This window comes from Empidonax traillii, unplaced genomic scaffold, assembly GCF_003031625.1.
Source record: "Empidonax traillii isolate 1590-97213 ecotype Southwest subspecies unplaced genomic scaffold, ASM303162v1 scaffold153:size895095, whole genome shotgun sequence".
NCBI classification, from domain to species: Eukaryota; Metazoa; Chordata; class Aves; order Passeriformes; family Tyrannidae; genus Empidonax; species Empidonax traillii.
Window position 1 is genome coordinate 327,588 of NW_020955346.1, and position 19,724 is coordinate 347,311.

The following is a 19,724-nucleotide window of genomic DNA, read 5'->3' on the forward strand; positions in this document are numbered from 1 at the left end:
ACCTCCGTAAGGGACCGTTCAACCATCCCCATCCCAAAACTTAGAAGTAAGGAGAGGGAGGACAGTGTTGCTGCTAAGAGCAGTATGGAACTTACATGATAATGGATGGATTCCCTCTATGGTGCAGAGTGTTTATCAACGATATCCCGGTGTAGGGATCTCATGCAAGTTCTGGCTTTCTTGTCAGTCAGGAAGCTGTCTGGAACTGTGATAGTGCATCTGAAAGACTCATAAAATCATCCATTTCGGGCATGCAAGCCAGTTTACAGCCAGCACACCATTGTCTTTTTGATGGAGAAGAAGAAAAAAAAAAAGAAAATAACCTCCTCCCCAGTATATGCTAAGTAAAGTAGAGCTAGACTGTATCACTTTCATGAGCTACATGTTTGCTTAACTGTGGAAGTAAAATCTATATTCAGTGATAAAAGACAATTCTACAATGTTGAATGAAGAAAATAACCAGAAATTGCCAAGGGCATGTGTCAACAGGGGTAGGCAGGAATTAAAGTGAAAAAAAGTGGCTGAAAAGGCCACACATTTATTATGTACATGCACCTAAATTAGTCCCGAAGGCAGACATTCCTGGGAGGTCATAGAAGGCAAAGTGGCATGGGCAACTCCTTATCCCATCACTATCTCCCACCCTTTTTAAGTGCTCTATAACAGTGAATGTCCTGGCTGTCCTGCTCCCAGTGATGTTTAGCCACAAAGCTGAAGCAGACCAATTCCTGCATAGATTGTCGTGCTGAGGGATGGCTGGACTACTTCTTCAGGAAGAGCACATGCTCCTGCAGATTCTGCTATCATCAGCCTTGTGGGCGAGGTGGAATCCTCTGTTCTCCAAGGCAGTACAGTCTCAGGGCCTTCCTATTTTCTCTTCCTTTTTGTGATATGAGAAGATAAAGAACTCCCATAAAGCCTTTAAAATGCATCTGACCCTAAAATCTAAAAAACCCACTGGTACCTAAAAACAGTCTTAATAACCAAACTTCCCAATTACTCTGTTTAAAACACCACAGTATCCTCAAAATATGTCAGTAATGCACACACTTCAGGAGCATAGAAGAAGCCAAAAGGATGGCAACAATACAGTCGTCTTGTGTGCTTTGGTGGATGAAAAGAAATATGAACTGTGTATTTCTGTTTTTCCTCTCAGTTCCTTGGACATAATGGGCAGTGCAGAGACCTTGTTCGCATTGGTGTGTAAGCAGAGAAAGTGGTGTGAGTTTGGTCCCCCTCTTACCTGCCATCTCTTCTTGCCACTTTCATTCCTCCATCCTATCCCTTTGGGTCTTTGCCTGAGACTGTGTGACCCAACCAAAACTTCCTAGCATTGTTCCCTACTAGCCTAAGATTTCCAGAAGCGCCTAGGTGTACACATGCTGACCCAAGCAGTACTGTGATTTCTCCAAATGTTGTCCTTCCTTCACTGGTGGCCTCCTTGCTGGCCACGGAGTTTACCTGGAAGAACAGTGGGCTCACAGCAACCTGTGGTGTCCATGGGACTTGCCTCAAGGCACACTCTTAAGGCTCCCTTCCCAAGAGAAAGCCTTGCTTGAGATTAGGCAGTCACAGCCACAGAATGTGGGGATGTTTAGGTGCCTGGGAGGCACTATCAGCAGAAAGACCTTGCTCCACAGCATCACCCTTACCTGTTAGTATCTAAAGTATCAGAGTATCCTTGGCCACATTGTATATATATACAGGCCACCTGTATATATATACAGGTTTTGTTACTTCAGCAACAGAAGCAACAAACTATGGAAGAGTTTTCAGGGAGTGAGATGAAATATCCGTCAGTCCTATTCTCTGAAATAACCTGCATTTGGTAAAATGCTCTCAAGCCCTGCCTAGTAACCCTGACATTTAAAAGCAGGCTACTTTCCAAGAGGCCGATGGAGCTCTGTGAGCAAGGAAACCTCTTTAAGCTGTACCAGGGAGCGAGGCTGTAGTACGGTGCTCCAGGCGCTGCATTCTTGATCTGGTATCGAGTTTCAATACTATTATGAAAAAATCTGCAGGAGATTTGCGTGCATACCTTACACACATACCTTTGATATTCACATTGTTAGATCCAAGCAACAAGTAGGATCTTTAGGTCAGATGTAGCTTCCAGAAAGGTATTAAGTAACTATAACTAGACAGTCAGGTAATTGTCCTGTAAAATTATGGTCACATTCTTCTCTCCTAGATTGGGCTAAATTCGGAGTCTGTCCAGGGACATAAATAGAACAACTCCAAAATTACACCAGGATTATCAAGACCAGAATCTGTTTCTTGCTCCCCTTCTTCCCCCTTTTTTCACTCTTTCAGACCAAGGAAAGCATGTGTCCTCAGACACTATTCATGTTTCTGCTGCTGTTGAGAGGCTGACAATAGGATATTGTAGATGTTGACTCTGCCATCTTTTATTAAATTGGTTCTAGCTAGATAAAAGAGAAAAGGGGTTTGCTACTGTCGTTTAAAATATATTACTGAATTGTATGGATTTCACAATGATTCATGTGGTAAAATTGCTCTTAAGAGTAAAATCACACCAGAAATGCAATGCAGTGGTGGCGGGTTTTTCTGATTTGCAGGGAGGGCCTAGAAATCAGGCCTTTTAACATAATGAATGTAATTTCCATTTAAAAAATAAGAGTATGAACTGACCTCAGTATTTAACATGCCACACACCAGAATGATCCCAAAATATATCAAGCCAGGAAGTGGATTAATTGCAACAACTCACCACCAAGGCCCTGGTATATTTCAAGTACGTGGAAGATGTATTTCTGTTTTGGACACTGACTTCTTTGTGAAACTGTGCCAGAATATCAGCAGTCTCTAGCTGGACTCTGACAGACAATCTTAGTGGCATCAGTGTCCTGGAGGCAGTAATAATTATCAAATCTATTCAATAGAGAGACAGCAATCAGACATCTGTATATCCCAGACATAGAAAAACATCCCCAGCCAGCCATGTGGCTACCAATGGATCTGCTCAGACAAAGAAGTTCAAGAGAAATGCCTCAGGCCAGATCCTCAGCTGCAGAAAATCAGCCAGGCACAGTCAATTGCCTTCCTTTGCTGTGAGCCTTTCCTTTGGAGAAGAACCCTGCCCAGCCATCACAGGGCAATGGGAGGTCACAGAGGCAATGGGTTGGATGGGAAGAGGAAGCTCCTGCAGGAGCTTAGGACTGCCCCTGGGGCTGACCACATAAGCTCCGTACAGGGTGCTTTTTTTATGTCCCTGACAGGGTAGCAATGGCTGTGCCAAAAGCCTGCCTGTATCCCTTGTATCCTTACCCCAGTTTATGCAGATGAGGGGACAGATAGCTCTTCCTAACAATGTCTAGAGCTGTGTCTGCGTCCAGTGAGCTGAATAGTGCCTGAATACAGACAGCATCAAGCTCTGCCCTACAGTTTTCTGCGCCATGCAGCTGGGAGCATTCTTTCCTTCACCGTCTTGTCCTCTGCCACATAACATATGTTGTTAAGGAAGTAGCACAACCCAGAGCTTTTTCTTCTAGGCAGTCTGGAAGACACGGCCCCATGCAGGAGGAAAGTTGGTATGGGTGCAAGTCAGGCTTGGTCCTGGACTGGGTTGTTTTCTCCTATTGGTGAAATCTGAAGGTTTTCTATGCAGATCACAGTCTCTTGTACCTGCCTTACCTAGTACCCACTTTGATGCTGTCCTCCTCTGGTTGAGATGTGTCTCGCTAAAACATGAAGTGCAAATCTCTGGAGGCAGCAGCTCTTATAGCATGCAACCAAACTGAAGAAACATGGCACAGGCTGCCACTGGCAGGACAACAGACTTCTTAGCTGGAATCTCACTGCTTTCAAGTTAGCTTGAATGGCTGCCTTTCCAGGGTGATGAAGGTGCCTAAGGGCTAAGGGAAGTGCATAGTGTATTTACACCAGTATCCTCCCTCAGGAACTTTTGTGAAGAAGTGCAGGTCTGGGCTGTGGCACGGCCATTGCAGCAGCACTGTGGTGGAGATGGAGAGGGTTAGGGTTAGAGTTGACACCTCATAATGCTGGGACACTGCTGTAGTCCCAGTGTTGCCCAGAGGAGCAGTTTACCCCTTGTTTTCCATCACTGCCACTTCAGTTCTTTTTCTATTCCTGCTTCTAAGCTTTGGCCAGTTGCTGGCAGAAGCTTTCATAGGCCTGAAAATGAAGCTGATTACTTGTATATAAGCCTGCATTGTGGAAAATGGGATGTGCATGTTTTCAAGTTTCTAAATGACTCAAGGACACTGTTACTGAATGACTGGCGGTCTTTATGACCTTAAAATGAGGTGAAGAAAGAACATAGGAGATCAGAAAGACAAATGTTACTTGACAATAGTTACATTTTGAGCAAAATCGCTGAAGTTCAGAGTTCACTTTCCAAACAGCAGCAGATTTTGCAGCAGATTGACTTGTTTGGGACTTCACTGTACCATTTACTCTGTTGCCTTACTGGAGACCAGTGCAAAGGTCAGGGGGATTCTGAGCTCCTGGTAGTCAGGTCCAGAGATGATTCCACTGGTGACAGTTCTGCAGCTGTGATCAGCTCCATGGAGCCACCATCAGTGCTTCTTCTGAGAATGGCCCCTGCAGCAGGAACTGCCCTGGGTTTTCAGTCCGTATGGCAGGAGGTCCCTGAGCAAGGAGAGAAGACTCTAAAACAAAAGTTGGAACCAGATGGTAATGTGATACGGTGCTTTCCACCTCTAAGTCATCAATTCAAGTCTACCCTGTTTAGTAGTGACCAAAAATCATTTCCTCATGGGCCAGGAGAAATGCATGGTGAACACAGGAGTTGCTGTATCCAAACAGACAAGATAGTCTGGAGATAAACAATTGCACAATAGTTATTTTGTCTGAAAAGGTCTGCAAGGTATAAGCCTAAGTAGTTTCTGATCAGTGTATCCCTGAATAACGAAGGCTTGGTTTCTTTGCAAATAACTTAAAATTTATTTCTGTCTACTAAAATGTAGGGCTTTTTCTTTACACTATAGTTGAGAATAACTGAAAACTCCCCTTTGGCTTTCTCAGTAGTTGACAGACTATATGTAAGGAGTTACAAATAGGCAGACACATGTGATGTTTGCCAGACAAAAGAGCCAGCTCATGTTTCCTTACGTGTATACCAAAAAAACCCTCTGTGCTGAACTGTGTACTAGAATTATTCTGAAAGACAGAAAATGTTTCTTAATATTTTAGCAGAAAATGCACAGGATGCCAAACTAAACTTAAGCCAAATGCATCAGGAAAGCTTATCAAGTACATGATGGATGATAATGAAGAAATAGGGGAACCCAGTAGTGCAGAGGTGACTCTCAACAAGAGCAGTCAGCAACAGCAGATCGTCTGCTGACAAAAGGTATTGATTTTACCTTCAGTACACCAATTTAAACTTTGCTTGTATTGAATCACAGGTACAAGGCTCATTAAATGGCTATTTCATAAGCTGATTACCCTAAATATTTTATGGAAATGTAACCAATACTGGCTGAAACATTAAAAGAATTAATAAAAATCTATCAAGAGCACTGTACTAACAGCTACTGTGCTTTGAGTTTTGATTATATCCTTGATAAGCTCAACAGAATATTGTTGTGCTTGAACTAACAGTTCAGCTAGCAGATGAATAAAAATGATGGGTTTTCTCTTCCCATTCTAACCATTAAATTTGTACTTATGAAGACCTGTAATGGTGGGAAGAAGGTTGGGTCAAAACAACTGAAAAATAGTGGATTATATGAGCATAAAACAGAACAGAATTTGATTTTTTTAATAAATTCATTTCCCTGTTTTATTCCTCTCAGAACATAAAACCACTGCAACTGTAGCAATTCAGAGATGATTTTTTGAGAAGGTAGATTTCTGTAAATGAAATGTATGAAATCGTAACCCTGATGAAGTCAGTTGTTTGACTTCCATTGGATATATACATACCTAACTGAATATATGTGCCACTGCCTGAAATATTTGGACTACCAAAAGAGTAATTTGAAATAGTGTGTTTTGAATTTCCCAAAAATATAAAATTTTGTTGCCAGTCAAATGACTATTAGAAGTCACTTTGTGTACTTGGAAGACCCTTATGCTCTCTGCTCTCCTCAACAAATGGAATAGAAATACTCTTTATTATCAACTAATTGGTGCAGCTCCTGATATGCTGCAGGTTTTTCCGACATCAGTCAAGGAAGGTCAGTTTAAAAGCTAATAAATATTTTTTTAATGACCTGTCTTTGTATTTGGTATTAAAAACTCAGAGGAGTGCCAAGTAGGATAGGAAATAAAGAATAGTTCCACAGATTTTGCTAGAATTCTCCACAGATTCTTTGCTAGAATTCTGCTATTATAGGCTCATTTATGAGGCTGCATAGAGAACTGTGAAACATCCTTTGAACTCTAAGGGCCAGATGGTTTTGCTGTTAGATTCTAATGACCCACAGCAGTGTGCATACACAGACATCACAGTTGCCAGTTGACTAAACACGTGTGATGGAGGCAGGAGAATTCATGACCCGTGTTTCCAAAACACAAGCTAGTCCTGCTTGGGCAGAGTGGACTTCCCCCCATCGCTACTGATGGGATAAAGAAGCATTTCTGCTACTGCCTCAAAAGGGACACAATTTCTAAAGCAAACCATGAGCTTACCTGGACCTGAGGAGCAAACGGCAGGCACATCATCCCATTCAATCTGAGGTAGATCCCTGCTGATGCAAGTGGATTTGCTTGAAGGCAAGGGTTCTCTGGCGGGCTGTGTGGACCCCTGATCCCAGTGCTGTATCACTCTGCTGGAAGAGGGAGAGAAAGGCTGGACTCACACCAATTAAAACTGTAGGGCAGAATGATAGTTAGTCTGCTCTCATATGGAACTGCTTGTAAGACATGATTTATTTTGGATTATATTGATTTCAACAGATATAATATGAACTTGCTGATTTTTCAAAGATATGTAGACAAAAAGACTCAATATGGTTTTATTAATCTTTTAATTTAGAACTACAAGTGTTTGAGTGGCCTGTGAAATTATTTTAATGATCTCTGCACAACACTGAGCTGTCAGCACTATAAATGTCATCCTAACTGGGTATTAATTTACATCATGGCCATTTAGTCTCACCAGCATAGCTACCTCCATGGAAATGTCATGTCTGTGTCAAGCTGTTGGATAAAAACAGAGAGTCACTGTTGCCAAGAAGCATCAGTGTATTCAATATTCATAACACTCAGTTCGAAGAGGAAGACACAAAAAATCTAGGAGCACTGTGAGTGTGCAGCTTGCCTTTGGAGCTTCAGGCACAGCATCAGAGAGTGATTTGCATTCAAACCAGTGCTTCTATCTCTGATCATTAAAAATGTGTTCCAGCATTGCTCATACTAGTTGAAATAGACTTACCTGTATCCTTCCCTTTTCTATCTCTCACTTTCTAACATTATAAAAAGTCACAGGATAAGAGGACTCCAGTGAATGAGAAGTGTGACAAATTGAATTTGATACAACTTTTGGCCACTAGTACAAGATGAATATTAATATATCACATGAGGCTGCTCTTTTTTCTCATATAGAAGGCTAAAAAATTGTTTGACCAGTGACTGTATAGGCTGTAAGGATGCATCTAAGATAGTGACAAGACTAAAGTAACAGAGTTTGAAAATTTAAAAAAAAAAAAAAAAGAAAAAGAGGGATGTGGTGATAAAGGAGGAGTGGAAGAAGCGTCTTCTAGAAGTTAGACAGTTGGACTTTAAACATCCAAAACTTATAGCAAAGATAAAACAACCAAAAAACTTCGTATACATGGTGTTTTGTGGGGTTTTTTTCTGTTCAAAGTTAGGAATATTAGCCTGAAGTTCTAAATTGTTATCTTTTGCCTTAGCTCACATACTTAATATTTTAAACCTGGCAAAAGAAATACTTCTGTATTTTGGATTTTTTCTTGTATGATGGATATTTGAAGACCTGATTATAGGATTTTTCCAACACTGTCACTTTTTCTTTATGTCTCATGTAGCTTTAAGAAGGATACTTAATGTTGACTTCATAAAAAACCCTGAAGTTTGCTTTCGAGTGTTTGGAACTTCAGCTGATATACATGCAGTGTACAACAGCTGTTTTTCAAACCTAGGATAAAAATGAAATGTGAAAGTGCTATGTTACATGAACCTCCCCTTACTTATGATCACTGACATTAGTGAGAGAGCCTCTCACAGAGTAGAAGTTCTGCCATGTTACTCTGCAGGCTCTTCGTGGGGAGAACACAGAATAGTTTAGAGCTCGTGTCTTGTGTACAACTTTATTTTGCTCCAGAGCACCTCTTTAAGATCTCTTGTCCATGGGTATTTTATGGTTCCAATCTTCTCAATAACCAGGGCAAATTCTCTTTCTTTCCAGTTAGTTGAACATGCAGTGGCAACGCTCTTGTAAATCAGAGGTGTCTCTTTTGAAGCTCCAAGAGATAACTCAGTGAACACAAAATTTAGCAAGTTGAGGCATTTCTATAGTGTGTCAAAAAGGTTCCAAATGCATCACATCCACAACAGTTGGAGAAATTAAAGAGGTGCTTTGAAATTTCTTGTTACTCCTCTACATGTCAGTTCTTCTGGGCACGGTGACCTAAGGGAGCATGCAGTCCTCACAGGATTGGACTTTGCTGAATTTATTTGTCCAGCTAGCTCTCCCACTCAGCCAGGCTGAAGCAGGAAAAGTAATGCCCCTGGAAACCTGCCCTTGCAGTGATTCAGCTGCCACAAGCCATAGCCCTCGGTGTGACATGAGTGGGCGCGGCTCCTATTGTGCCAGTGGTGTGTGCCACTAATACCAGCTGAGGGACTAAGCCCCGCTTCTGAGCTTGCACAGCTGAGCTTCTTCCATTTAAGGGAGAAAGCATAACACACGCTGAACTCTAGATCCCAAATCCAGTGGAAACCTAGCCGGTAGTAAGCAAGCACTGCCAAGGAGAAGTATGATAGCAAGGTCTTGAATGACTAAGATTCTTGAAAGCCTTGGCCAGTATGAGAGACAGTTTCCAACTGGGCAAAGTACAATATTTTCCCTCTGCTTTTTATGAATGACTGGATAGGACTGTGCTGGAATTGGAGTCCCCTGTGGAAGCCATTCACAAAAATAACAAAACAAAACAAACACACACAAAAAGCCTTTCTAGGTCCAGTCCAGAGCCACTTGGTGCCAGAGGCTGGGAAAACATGCTGGCAGCTCAAGCCCCAGCTATCACTGAAAGTATTCAAGGGGCTTTTTGGTGGTCTGAAAAGTATGAACTGCTGTATAGAAGGGCAGCTGGTAGAATTACTGTGACACATACTAGGCAGAAAGCCAGAGCTGGCCTTGTTTCAGACATTGTCTTTCCTCTCATTTAAGTGTCAGGACCTAATTCATGGAAAATTTAGTGAGTTGGCAGCTCTTTCAGAAGATTTCATTGAGCTACAGTGTGTGTGAGTCACATGAATGTAGAGTGCATGGCCAAAAATATATGGGGATTTCTGAGCAGGAGAAAACAGTCAGCCTGTAAAAATGTCTGTGGATTTCATATGGTTTGGGAGTAAACACATATACAGGTGTAATCAGCAGGGAAGAAGAAGAAGAAAATAAACTAGTGGCAGATTACAGAAAAGCTCAGTATATTCCTTAATTATGAGAGATTTCTTTGAAACAAATAATTCCTTAGTCCAAGGGCAGTAAATGTCCATCAAGTTCAGGGCTTGCAGTCCACCTGGAGAAGGCATCAGTAAAATATATGCCTTGATAATACTTTCTCAGTTGCGAGGGAATTTAATGGAAAAGAAAAGGATCCACCCTGAAGTTTAAAGACAGACCCAGCCGTCACGTAATTTTTTTCCTGTTATTTATTTGAGAGCAGAATTTGGAGCCTGAGGCACAGATACAAAAATATAACAGCAGTAGGATTCTGCTGAGTTAGAAAAAGACTGAAAATAAACAAAGCATCTCTTGTTAAAATGGGACGCTTGTGGTGGGCAGTCTGAATCGAATCAGTTACATTTAATTTACATTTTCATTGATCCTTCCCACTGATATATTGCTCCAAAAGACCAGTTACATTAAACTGCTTATTCAGAAGTATTCCAGTTATTTCCTACTACACTGTCATGAAAATTAGGGTTTTGGCCATGCAGAGGGACAGCATATTGGCTTCTGCCCAAGCCAGGCGCTAAAATAATGGCTAGAATTGGGATAAAGCAGGAAGGAAGGACAGGAAGAAAATCATTGCGTGTGATTCATAGACTTTGAAAACAGTGCAGGGAAGGGGGGTAGGCAGGAGCTGTGCCCCTCTGAAGTTAGAAAAGCTCTTTTGTTCTTTCTGTGTCAGGATTTCATCCTTCATCTGTGGTCTTATTGTTCCATGGTGCTCCTAGCACCCACAAGCATCATCACATCATGTGGGCAGTGGTGGTGGATTTTAAGTATGTCTGTATTTGTTCCTTAATTGTTACTCCTCCTCCCCCAGGTGGGGATGAGGTGCATTGGCACCTTGTGGGTCTCCTGACTCATGTGAGGACCACGTTTCCCAGTCTTGGCTGGGAGTAGCCAGGAGGGAGACTTGCTGAGGAGCCACTGCAGCACCACGTTCTGCATAGGCAGGTGGACACACTCAACCTGCCTGAGGATAGGCATCCCCAAAATCACATCAGTAGGCTCATGAGGGTCAGTACATGAGCATCACCTTCATGCAGCTGAAGGTCTCAAACCAGAGCTTCCAAGGGCTCGAACCACTTCTCCCCCCCAGCCTCCTGGTTTTGGCAGGGATGGCTGTGCTCATGGCCAAGAGGGCAGGCTTCCACACAGCAGGACACTCGACTCATGGCTGAGAGAGTATCATGAGAGAGGGAACAGCATCAGTGTAGACAACAAAACACAGTTATAAAATCAGGCCACTCTCACGGTCTGGTAAGTTAATGTAGCAAAGGAAATCTAGCAGTACCATAGAAGAACTGAAAGATGTAACACGCAAAGTTAGACTTCACTTTGGTTTTAATGATGTAAACTTAACATACTCCTCCTTTTCCATAGTAATCTGAACTACTTAAGAGCAAGATAGGTGTAGGAGAGGCTGGATGTGAGAGCTGGGTATGTTCATCTCTCCACTTCTGAATGTGGGCTTTGCCTATGTTTTGTTTCTATTGCTGAAAACATTTTTCCTAGCATTTGTGAAATCACAGTTAAGTGCTGTCAGAGAATTTTGTTTCTCACTGTGCTTTTGTTTTACTTTTCAGCCTCAACAAGTGGTTCAAAAGAAGCCTGGTCAGGTAAGAAAAACTAATTTGAATTCTTTAGACTAAGTGAAATAGCTTTTTAGTATTTCAGCTGGTGTCCTTTACTGTAAAGAAAGAAGGGAAATACATCAATCGTGTGAGCTGGGGGAAAGCTGTTGGCTTGCTAGGCACAACCATCAGAGCAATTCACATAGTGACCCTTGGGAAAGGGAAGAGGAAACAGTGGATGGTGCTTGCTCAGAATTGTCCTCTTTCTGCATGTCTCACCTTGCAATGACAATGTAGACATATGTATACACCTCCATGGTGTGAGTCCAGCATGTGATAAATATCTCTGTGTATCCTGAACATGGATAACTGGGCACTGCATTACAGCAAGGAGGGGCATAGGCATAAAACCAGTCTCCCCGTGGGTCTAAAGATTCCCTAAATCCACAAAATAAAATAGGATGAACTTTGTAATGGATCCATCATAAAGACTTAACACATTTGAATTTTTTTATTGGATAGTATTATTCTTCTTTAACACTCTGGACAAATGCAAGCCACAGGGTGAAACCAGTCAAACACTGCAGTTATAATCACCTTCGTTTTCTTGTCCCAGCCTGCCCTGTGTTAAAAGCCCCAAGAACCTAACTCTAGCACTCCGTTATATGTGCACCAGCAGAAAAGCCTGTGGGCATGAGAGCAAGTCCATCCCTGGGTCTCCAGAGTCCATGGGTTGTGCTGCTGTACCTCCATGTAGATGGATGATTGGTGAGTCAGGAGCATAAAGGGTCCATAGCTTTTCTGGAAAGAGGTCTGCTTTCAGAAGGGAATAATACTTTCACTTTTCCACCTTATGGTTTTAATACATTATTGTACAGTATACATTGTCATAATATCAACTGTAATCTGAATTAGGATCTGTTACATAAGAAACAGAAAACATCCTAACCATAAGTTGAAGGGGTAAAATGATGTAACTCTCCAAAGCATGTGCTGGAATCAGATTTCTACAAAAGAAATCAAGACAGTTGCAGCAGTGTGAGTCCATGCACAGGCTGGTGTGCCTGAATGGTGGACATGACATACAGAGTGAATGCAGTAGTACTTTCAAGTAAGGTCAATTTTGCAAGGAGAAGTAATGTCTTTTATTAGGCCAGCTTATGCAAGAAACAGTGTAAATCCCGAGGGACTTCTGACTATACCACACAATTCAAAACACAACAAGTTGTTCTAATAAAAGATATTTCCCCTCCCTGGCCTCGCCTATATCCTTCAAATGTTATGGCTGCAATCAGGCTGTTCCTATTACTGCATGGTAGTAAATCTGCCAGTGCACGAAGCCAGCTATCTCCTCTGTGGCACCTGAGAGACTTGGAGGCTTAAATCCTGCTGTGCAGAGGAGGCCAAATCCAGGAGGCAAAGACTCCTGGGAGGCTGTTTGTGTTGCCTTTCCTTCTAGTACATATCAGTGGGGTCAGCAGGAAGAAGGGATTTAGAGCTGGTGGCTCTACCTAAAGCCTAGAGTGGCAGAAACCATTGCTGCTGATGGCATGTGTGGTGCCACCAGGTCTACAAGATGCCTGGGCACTTACTCCTTCAAGTGCTGTGTTTGAACAATAATCATGCAAGCCTTAGTGCAAGATAGTAAGAAATGCCAGGGATTGAACCTGGGCTGGGGTGTAGGAAGACAAAGAGGAGATCTGGACTCTCTCATTTGGTAGGACAACAAAGTAATGACAGATTTCATTGGTGGCAAAGTGATGTAGGCACTTGAACCAAAGCACCAGCATTCCCTGTGTGAATTTTCCTGTCCCTCTGCTAATGCAGTGATTCTGGTGGGGATGCTGTAGAGTGCTTCAACCAGCTGGATGCCACTGCTGCTGCAGCGGTGCCTTGGCAGCATCTCTGTGTTCAGAGACAGAAAGAGAGAAAGAGAAAAGAAAGTCCTTTGACATTCCCATTAGTAATGAAAGTCTTTGTGCAGAAAGCAAGGAGGCACAGAAGAGTACATGAAAAGAGAGAGAAGGCTGTTTACAGCTCTCCAGTTGTCACAACTGAGTAGTGAAATAACACTCTTTAAATTATTTGTATGTCATGTCTTTATGCAGAGAACATTTCCTTTTTTTTTTTAATCCTTGGCCTGAAGGATGTTCAGTGAAATCACTGACTCTTCTTTAACCCTTCCTGTTTTCAGTAGACCCTGCTCCCATGCTTATGGTAGCACAGCATTGCAGCTTTGCTAGTATAAGTGTATGGCAGCGAACAAAAATTATCATGGTGAACAAATGCCCATGACAGTGTCTTCCTGAGGCTGAAAGAAGGAGGGGTAAAACAGTGTAATTCCTGAGATGATCAGGAACTTCATGGTGCTGGGTTTCACTCAAGTCTTGTTGCCTTTCTCTGATTTCTTTTTATACTACTGAATTTCTCTTTAAAGTAGGGAGGTTCAGACTGAGAATTAGCAACAAGAACATGAGCTCATGCAGGCTTCCTAATCTGAGCTGTCTGAGGAAATAGTGATAAATTGTGTAAACATGGGGACTACATGGAAGTTCATGGAGGATAATGTAAATCTTATACTGCATTCAGAGGAATCTCTTCCTTTTCCATCTGTTTCCTTCAAAATATCCTCCCAGATGGCTTTAGCATGTGGCAGTCTGGATTAAGTTAGGAATGTATCCTGTCTTCATCGTTGGGGACTGTAAGAGGTTACAGTCAAGAACTGCTGGGTGATGGTGAGCCTCCCTTGGTAAAAGTGGCAGAAATTCCTGATCAGGCTTCATCCTGAGTGCTCTCATGTGCTTTGAATTTTAGGTGTATTCTTGAAGATTTCTATGAGCGTTAGTGTACATCACCATTATTCTTGTTATTGCTGCTAGCATCTGTGTCTCTTGGGCTTGTGTAATTTTTTAAAATACAGAAGCAGTAGGACCAGATAAAATCCTAATTTTATGAATAACAGCTCTGTTCCTGTAACCATTTCCCGGATTTTAAGCATCATGCAGGGCTCTGTCATGCTCTAAATCTCTTTATGGATATCTACTGTCCAGTGTGGGGCCATACCGATATCTGTATAAAGTTTTACAGTATCTTTAAAACATTCCCAGAGCTCTCAGAATTTACCCACACAAATGCAGTAAATAGCACCAGTAAAATCCACTGGAAATCTACACATCCATATCATTAATATAAACCTTTGAATACTGTGGTCTGTACACATCTTTGTGGTGATTATGATGCATATTCTCACACTTACTTGGGTAAATGAAGAAAAAATAGCCAGCTCAACTGCATGACATTGGTAAATTTAGCACTTTCACATAAATATTTGCCTAAATGTCAAAACAAGACTCTTTGAAATCTGCCCTGTCCCCAAAGAACATAGAGCCAGATTTTGCAATCAAGATGTAGTAATATTCTTACTAAGGCGTGAAAATAAACAGTCCAAGTAGAAGTTTCTCTGTTTCCTCATTTTTAGGCAATTTGTAGCAGCTGTAGACTCAACCATATGGGGGAGTTGCACTCTTAAGTAATACAAAGGAAATAGATATTTTTATGAAACATAATTAAAGTTATCAAAGTTTTCTGGAAACAAGATATGTTTTATTTTCATCATTTCTGGAGAGAAGAAATACTTTACGTGCAGAACAGCCCTTTGAAAATCTTGTAATCTCTTTTGGAGATCTATTAAAATCTCAGATCTTCACAAATCCTTCATTTCTGAGTCTGTAAGACAGCATACCAGGTCAGAAGGACAGTGTATAGGTCAGGAAAAAGATTGTATCTGTCAGAAAAGTACACATAAATTATACATAGAAAAGTGTGCACAAAAAAATGTGTACACCAAAAGAACACATAAAGTATACTCTTCTACCTAATGCAAAATGTAGTAGATGCTTTCAAAACAACATACAAAAAAAATCAAATCCCAACAAGAACAAACATTAGAAAGTGTTATTTTATATAGGAAAGAAGGTGCAGATTTGCTATATTTTTTCCTGTTACTCATTTCTCAATCTTGGTATCAATAAAGTTCTGCATGTTAATTAGTCGTAATATATATACACCTCAAACTGCACCCATCACATACGTCTACTCAATGTAGGACACAGTAAATGCTGAAAGCATCAGACAGACTCTGCAGCCCAAGAGCTGCATCTGTGATTCACACATTCATATGCAGCCCAAAAGTCAAAGACTTTATGAGCAGAGCTAAGCCTGGGACCCATGATGGTTGTGTAGCAGGTCCAGCATGCTGAGATACCCTGGCCAGTAGGCCCAAGATTCAAATACTTCATCACCTTTTTTTGCCGTGCGATAAATCTGCACTTGGACAAGCTTCAGGCATTCTGCTACATGCTAGCCCCCTCATGTGAATTTAGCCTTTTCCCTTCTCAGACAGATATGTGGTAGAAATACCCCAGAGACCCACTTTCACAGGATGAAAAGAAGCTTCCAGTGTCACTGACAGGATGGTAAATCCCTTGCACCCAAGTAAGGTGCACATACACATTTAAGAGAGTGAGTGCCACTGTCCAAGGCCACCCTGTGTCCTACCAAGGCAGGAATACTGCAGCCTTACTTCACTGAGCCTTGACTGTAGAAATATTGAAAAATCTCTGCCCTGGAAATTGTCTCAGTGCCCTGGGGTTTCATTCCTCTTCCTGCTGCTTCCAGCAAGCTGTGTTGTGTGTGGACTGTGTATGTCCTGGACTTTTTTTGTATCTACTGATGGCCAGTCTCTTCGCGAACGAAGAACCGGGGAAGGTCTTTACACCTTCCAGCCTGCGCATTGGATTTTTTAGGTGAGACACAGTGTGCGCGGAACTGAGCCCACCCTTTAACCCCGAGGTTCATCTGCTGATACGGAGAGTCAGAAAGTTCTCAGGGAAACTCCCAAAATTCAGATCCCAGAGGAGTAAAACTTTCTTTTCCAATAGTACATGGAATTTTTTACTTTAGAATAAGATAACTGGATATGTGTTATATAGGCCATTCCAGAACATCCTCTGAAAGTTACCATTCTTTTATTATTGCTCTTTTTTTTTTTTTTTCTTTAAAGCAAATTTTGAGTGTTTTCTCCAAGGTAGCAGTAGGGGCCATCTTACATATACTGGAGGTTCCTGGTACCATGTGAACACAGGCTGAGCAAGTGTATATTGTGGAGTATGGGAAATGAGGAAAGTCTCTTGCTTTCTTCGTGGATGCAGTAAATGGAATCTCATGGAGGGTACTGGGCTTTCCATCCTTGCCTTCTTTCTCTTTTCAAGGCAAAATGGTGGCAACTGCATGATGTGGCTTTGAAAGGAAGACATATTCAGTCTTCTTATTTTATAATCAGTTTATTGTGACAGCAAGAGACTGAATGATTTGTCTGATGTGTTGAAAAAAAAAAAAAAAAAAAAAAAAGAGCAGGTTTTTGGAATAAACCAAGAGAGAATCTGGGGGAAAATATAGAAGATGCAATTATGAGATTTATGAACAGATGAACCACAAACCTGGACTGAAGAATGAGGTCTAGAAAGGGAGATCACATATTTCTGACAGCAAATAATTTCTTATTTATATGACATAACTCCTGAATAGGCTCTGAATAATGTAATTCAGTGAGGCTACACCTAAATATACAAATCAGTGTAAGACTCATGCACCCAAGGCTGTAAGTATTTACTATTGTCATTTATTACATATCTATGATAGAGTAACATTTTAGAGATGGTTGCATCCAGAAATTTGGCTGTAAATAAATTTTAAAAATTGAGATATTATAAGACCAGAAGAAAAGGAATAAAAGGGAAATAATACCCTTAAAAAATAGGAGTATATTCAGTCACTTTTAAAGAGTCAAAAATTAGAAATACATGCAGTGATTTGAAGATGTAAGTTGCTGCTCTATAAGGCAAATTTTTTTGGATTTTAGTAGTTTACTGATAGTGGGTAGGTACACGGTGACCTCTCAGTTCTGGGATGACGAAGACTTGGCCACAAAGTACAGTGTCACGCAATGAACACTGTAGCCGCAGGATCCTTACCAAAAAGTCAATTTTATAAAAATCACCTTTATAAAAATTTGCTGGTAGAAGGCTAGAGGATGAAGGGGCAAGCTAAAACACTTCCCTAAGCCAGCAAGGCTCCTCTTCACCCTCTCCCCACCTCTTCTCTCCCCCCCTCCTTGCTTGTGGAAGGAGCCCGAGATGGGCAGGTGATGTGTATGGACAGATTGTCTTTTTGTTTGACCCCGTGACTATGGCCATGCAACGTGTTTATGCAAGTACTCCATTCAGTTCAGAACTTGGCTCTGATTTGACATGAACTGAAGTCTCACTAATAATAGCCAGAAGAGAAGGAGTTGTGGTGTGTACTGGGGAAACACCATTGAGGAATATGACTGGGCAGTGTTTAAAAAAATGTCAGTCAAGTGTAAATTAAACAGTGCTACTTTTGCATACATATACTACATATTTTGGCAGAGATTTCAAGAGTAGCAAGAGTCAGTGCTGCTAACACTTGGGTATCTTGCTTCACAGACATACAGGATTCTCAGCAGCACTTGACTATCCTCTGAAAATCTGGATTCTTTTAAGGTATTTACAAAGTGATATACAGAAAGTTGAAACTACCAGAATGATCAGTCTGTGGACTTACAGAAACAAAAAAAGTCAGAATGCTGATTAGTAAAGATGAGGTGTGTGAGAAGGCTGTGAAGGAAGAAAGTGCTCTTGCTGAGAGCTTGGTTCCTGAGCTTCTCATAAAGGCTCTGCATTTTTAACAGTCAGCATTGTTGATGCTTCTCCTCATCCAGCTGAAGTCACTGAAGACGCTAACTTAAATATTTCCTGACTTAAATATTATTAACAGATACTCTAGGGCTGTATCCTTGCTCGTTTGCTGCACCGAAAAACACGGGAAACAAACCTCCTGTGTAACCACTCTTGGAAATTGTTCCATCTTTGCCGTTCCAGTTCAGGGCCATATAAATTCTGTTGCAAATTGTATGTTAAAAATGAGGTGTGCTGCGGTGCATATGTAATAAGATAAACACAAGGAAAATCAAAGTTAAGACCAATGAAAATACGGTTTTGTCTGTTAAATAATTTGCTGAGGCAGTTACAGTATTTGCATACCAGCACTATTAAAGTTTGGCTAGGGAAAAGAGTAGTATACTCAGCCTTTATTAACAGATATACATATTTAAATATGTTTTGGAAGGAAGCAATAAGAAGCCAATATCTTATTTTATTTTGGGGTTTCCCTGGCATCTGGGGAATTTTATAAGGTCTGCTTGTCCAGAATAACAGTCTTGGAACAGAAGAAAAAGAAGCATTTCACTGCTACTCTGTCAGTTGTCTGTGGGGCATTTGTGGAATTTGACTAATTTAGTTTCTTGAAATCAGTGCTGCCATGCTACCCCGGGGTGACATCTGGCCTCCTCGGTCAGCCTGTCAGCTTGTGACACCTGTGCCAAACATTAGGGCTAGGGTGGACAGGCTGAAGCTATGAGCATGCCTCCTCTGTTGCAGTCTAGAGAGGACCACTCAGGTGAACGATTTATAGTCAGTGTGAAACAAAATCATGATAGACACTTTAAAACCTTTTTTCCTGATGGAGCTTCTATCCCATGTTGCTTCTGTTGGTGCTCTCACTGTACTGTTCCTTAGTGCTGTGACGGAGTGAAGCAACACAGACAGCTGGCTGCTGTTTGGGGGGCCATTCAGGTCACTGATTGCTCATTGGACATTGCAGTCATGGGGCTGCTGTGTTTATAGACAGAATAAGAAGTGTAGGAGTATCACAGCCTCACAGGAGACCATGCAGTGAGAATTGTGGTCCTAGGTACTTCACACTGAAGGCTACAGGAGTACATAGGTGGTTTTCAGACATGAGCAGTTCATGAAGGATCTAAAGCTTTGAGCAGTTTGTAAAACGTTTTGAGTTCACCATTATAGGACCTAAATAAATAAATTTGCCTTTCCCTCACTGAGGAAGGAGAGAAGCTATTCAAAACCATTGCCTGACTGTTGGGCATTGTAGCACGCACATTGTCATAGAGATGATCCATATATGATGGATCCTTTTTCGTTGTGATCCCGATGCCAGAAATGTTAAATTCTTTATGAAGTCTGCTCCAGCAGATGGTGAGCATCACCATGAGAAAGTTCTGCTACTGATCTCACTGTAAGGCATTTCTGGAAGTGCCAGAATGTTTTCAGAAAATGTTGACTGAAATCTCACTTTAGAAATGACTGTTGCATCTATTAGAAAGGGATATAATATTGCCAGTGTACATCTTGCTGTGCCTCTGTTTTGTCAGTGTAGTCACATTGTTCGGGGTTGATCTCTGGTCTCAGGTTTGAAGAGTTATTTGATACAAAACAACCATGGGAAAAGAGAAGGAGAGAAATAAAAAAAAAGAATCACCCACATTCTGCCTGAATTCAGATCTCAGATTTCCCACATCCTGGTATTTAATTTCTCACAGAGTTACCAACGGTTGATCTCACGGC

At 41.4% G+C, this 19,724-nt stretch overlaps 1 protein-coding gene across 1 annotated transcript in view; it reads left to right on the plus strand.

Moving 5' to 3' along the window:
• The window catches only part of LOC114057899, a 111,298-nt gene that overhangs the window by 77,515 nt on the left and 14,059 nt on the right, over positions 1-19,724 (plus strand). Inside the window, exon 5 of the mRNA XM_027884700.1 lies at positions 11,233-11,265. Within this exon, the coding sequence (XP_027740501.1) occupies positions 11,233-11,265 (33 nt within the window). The remainder of the gene's footprint in view (positions 1-11,232; positions 11,266-19,724) is intronic.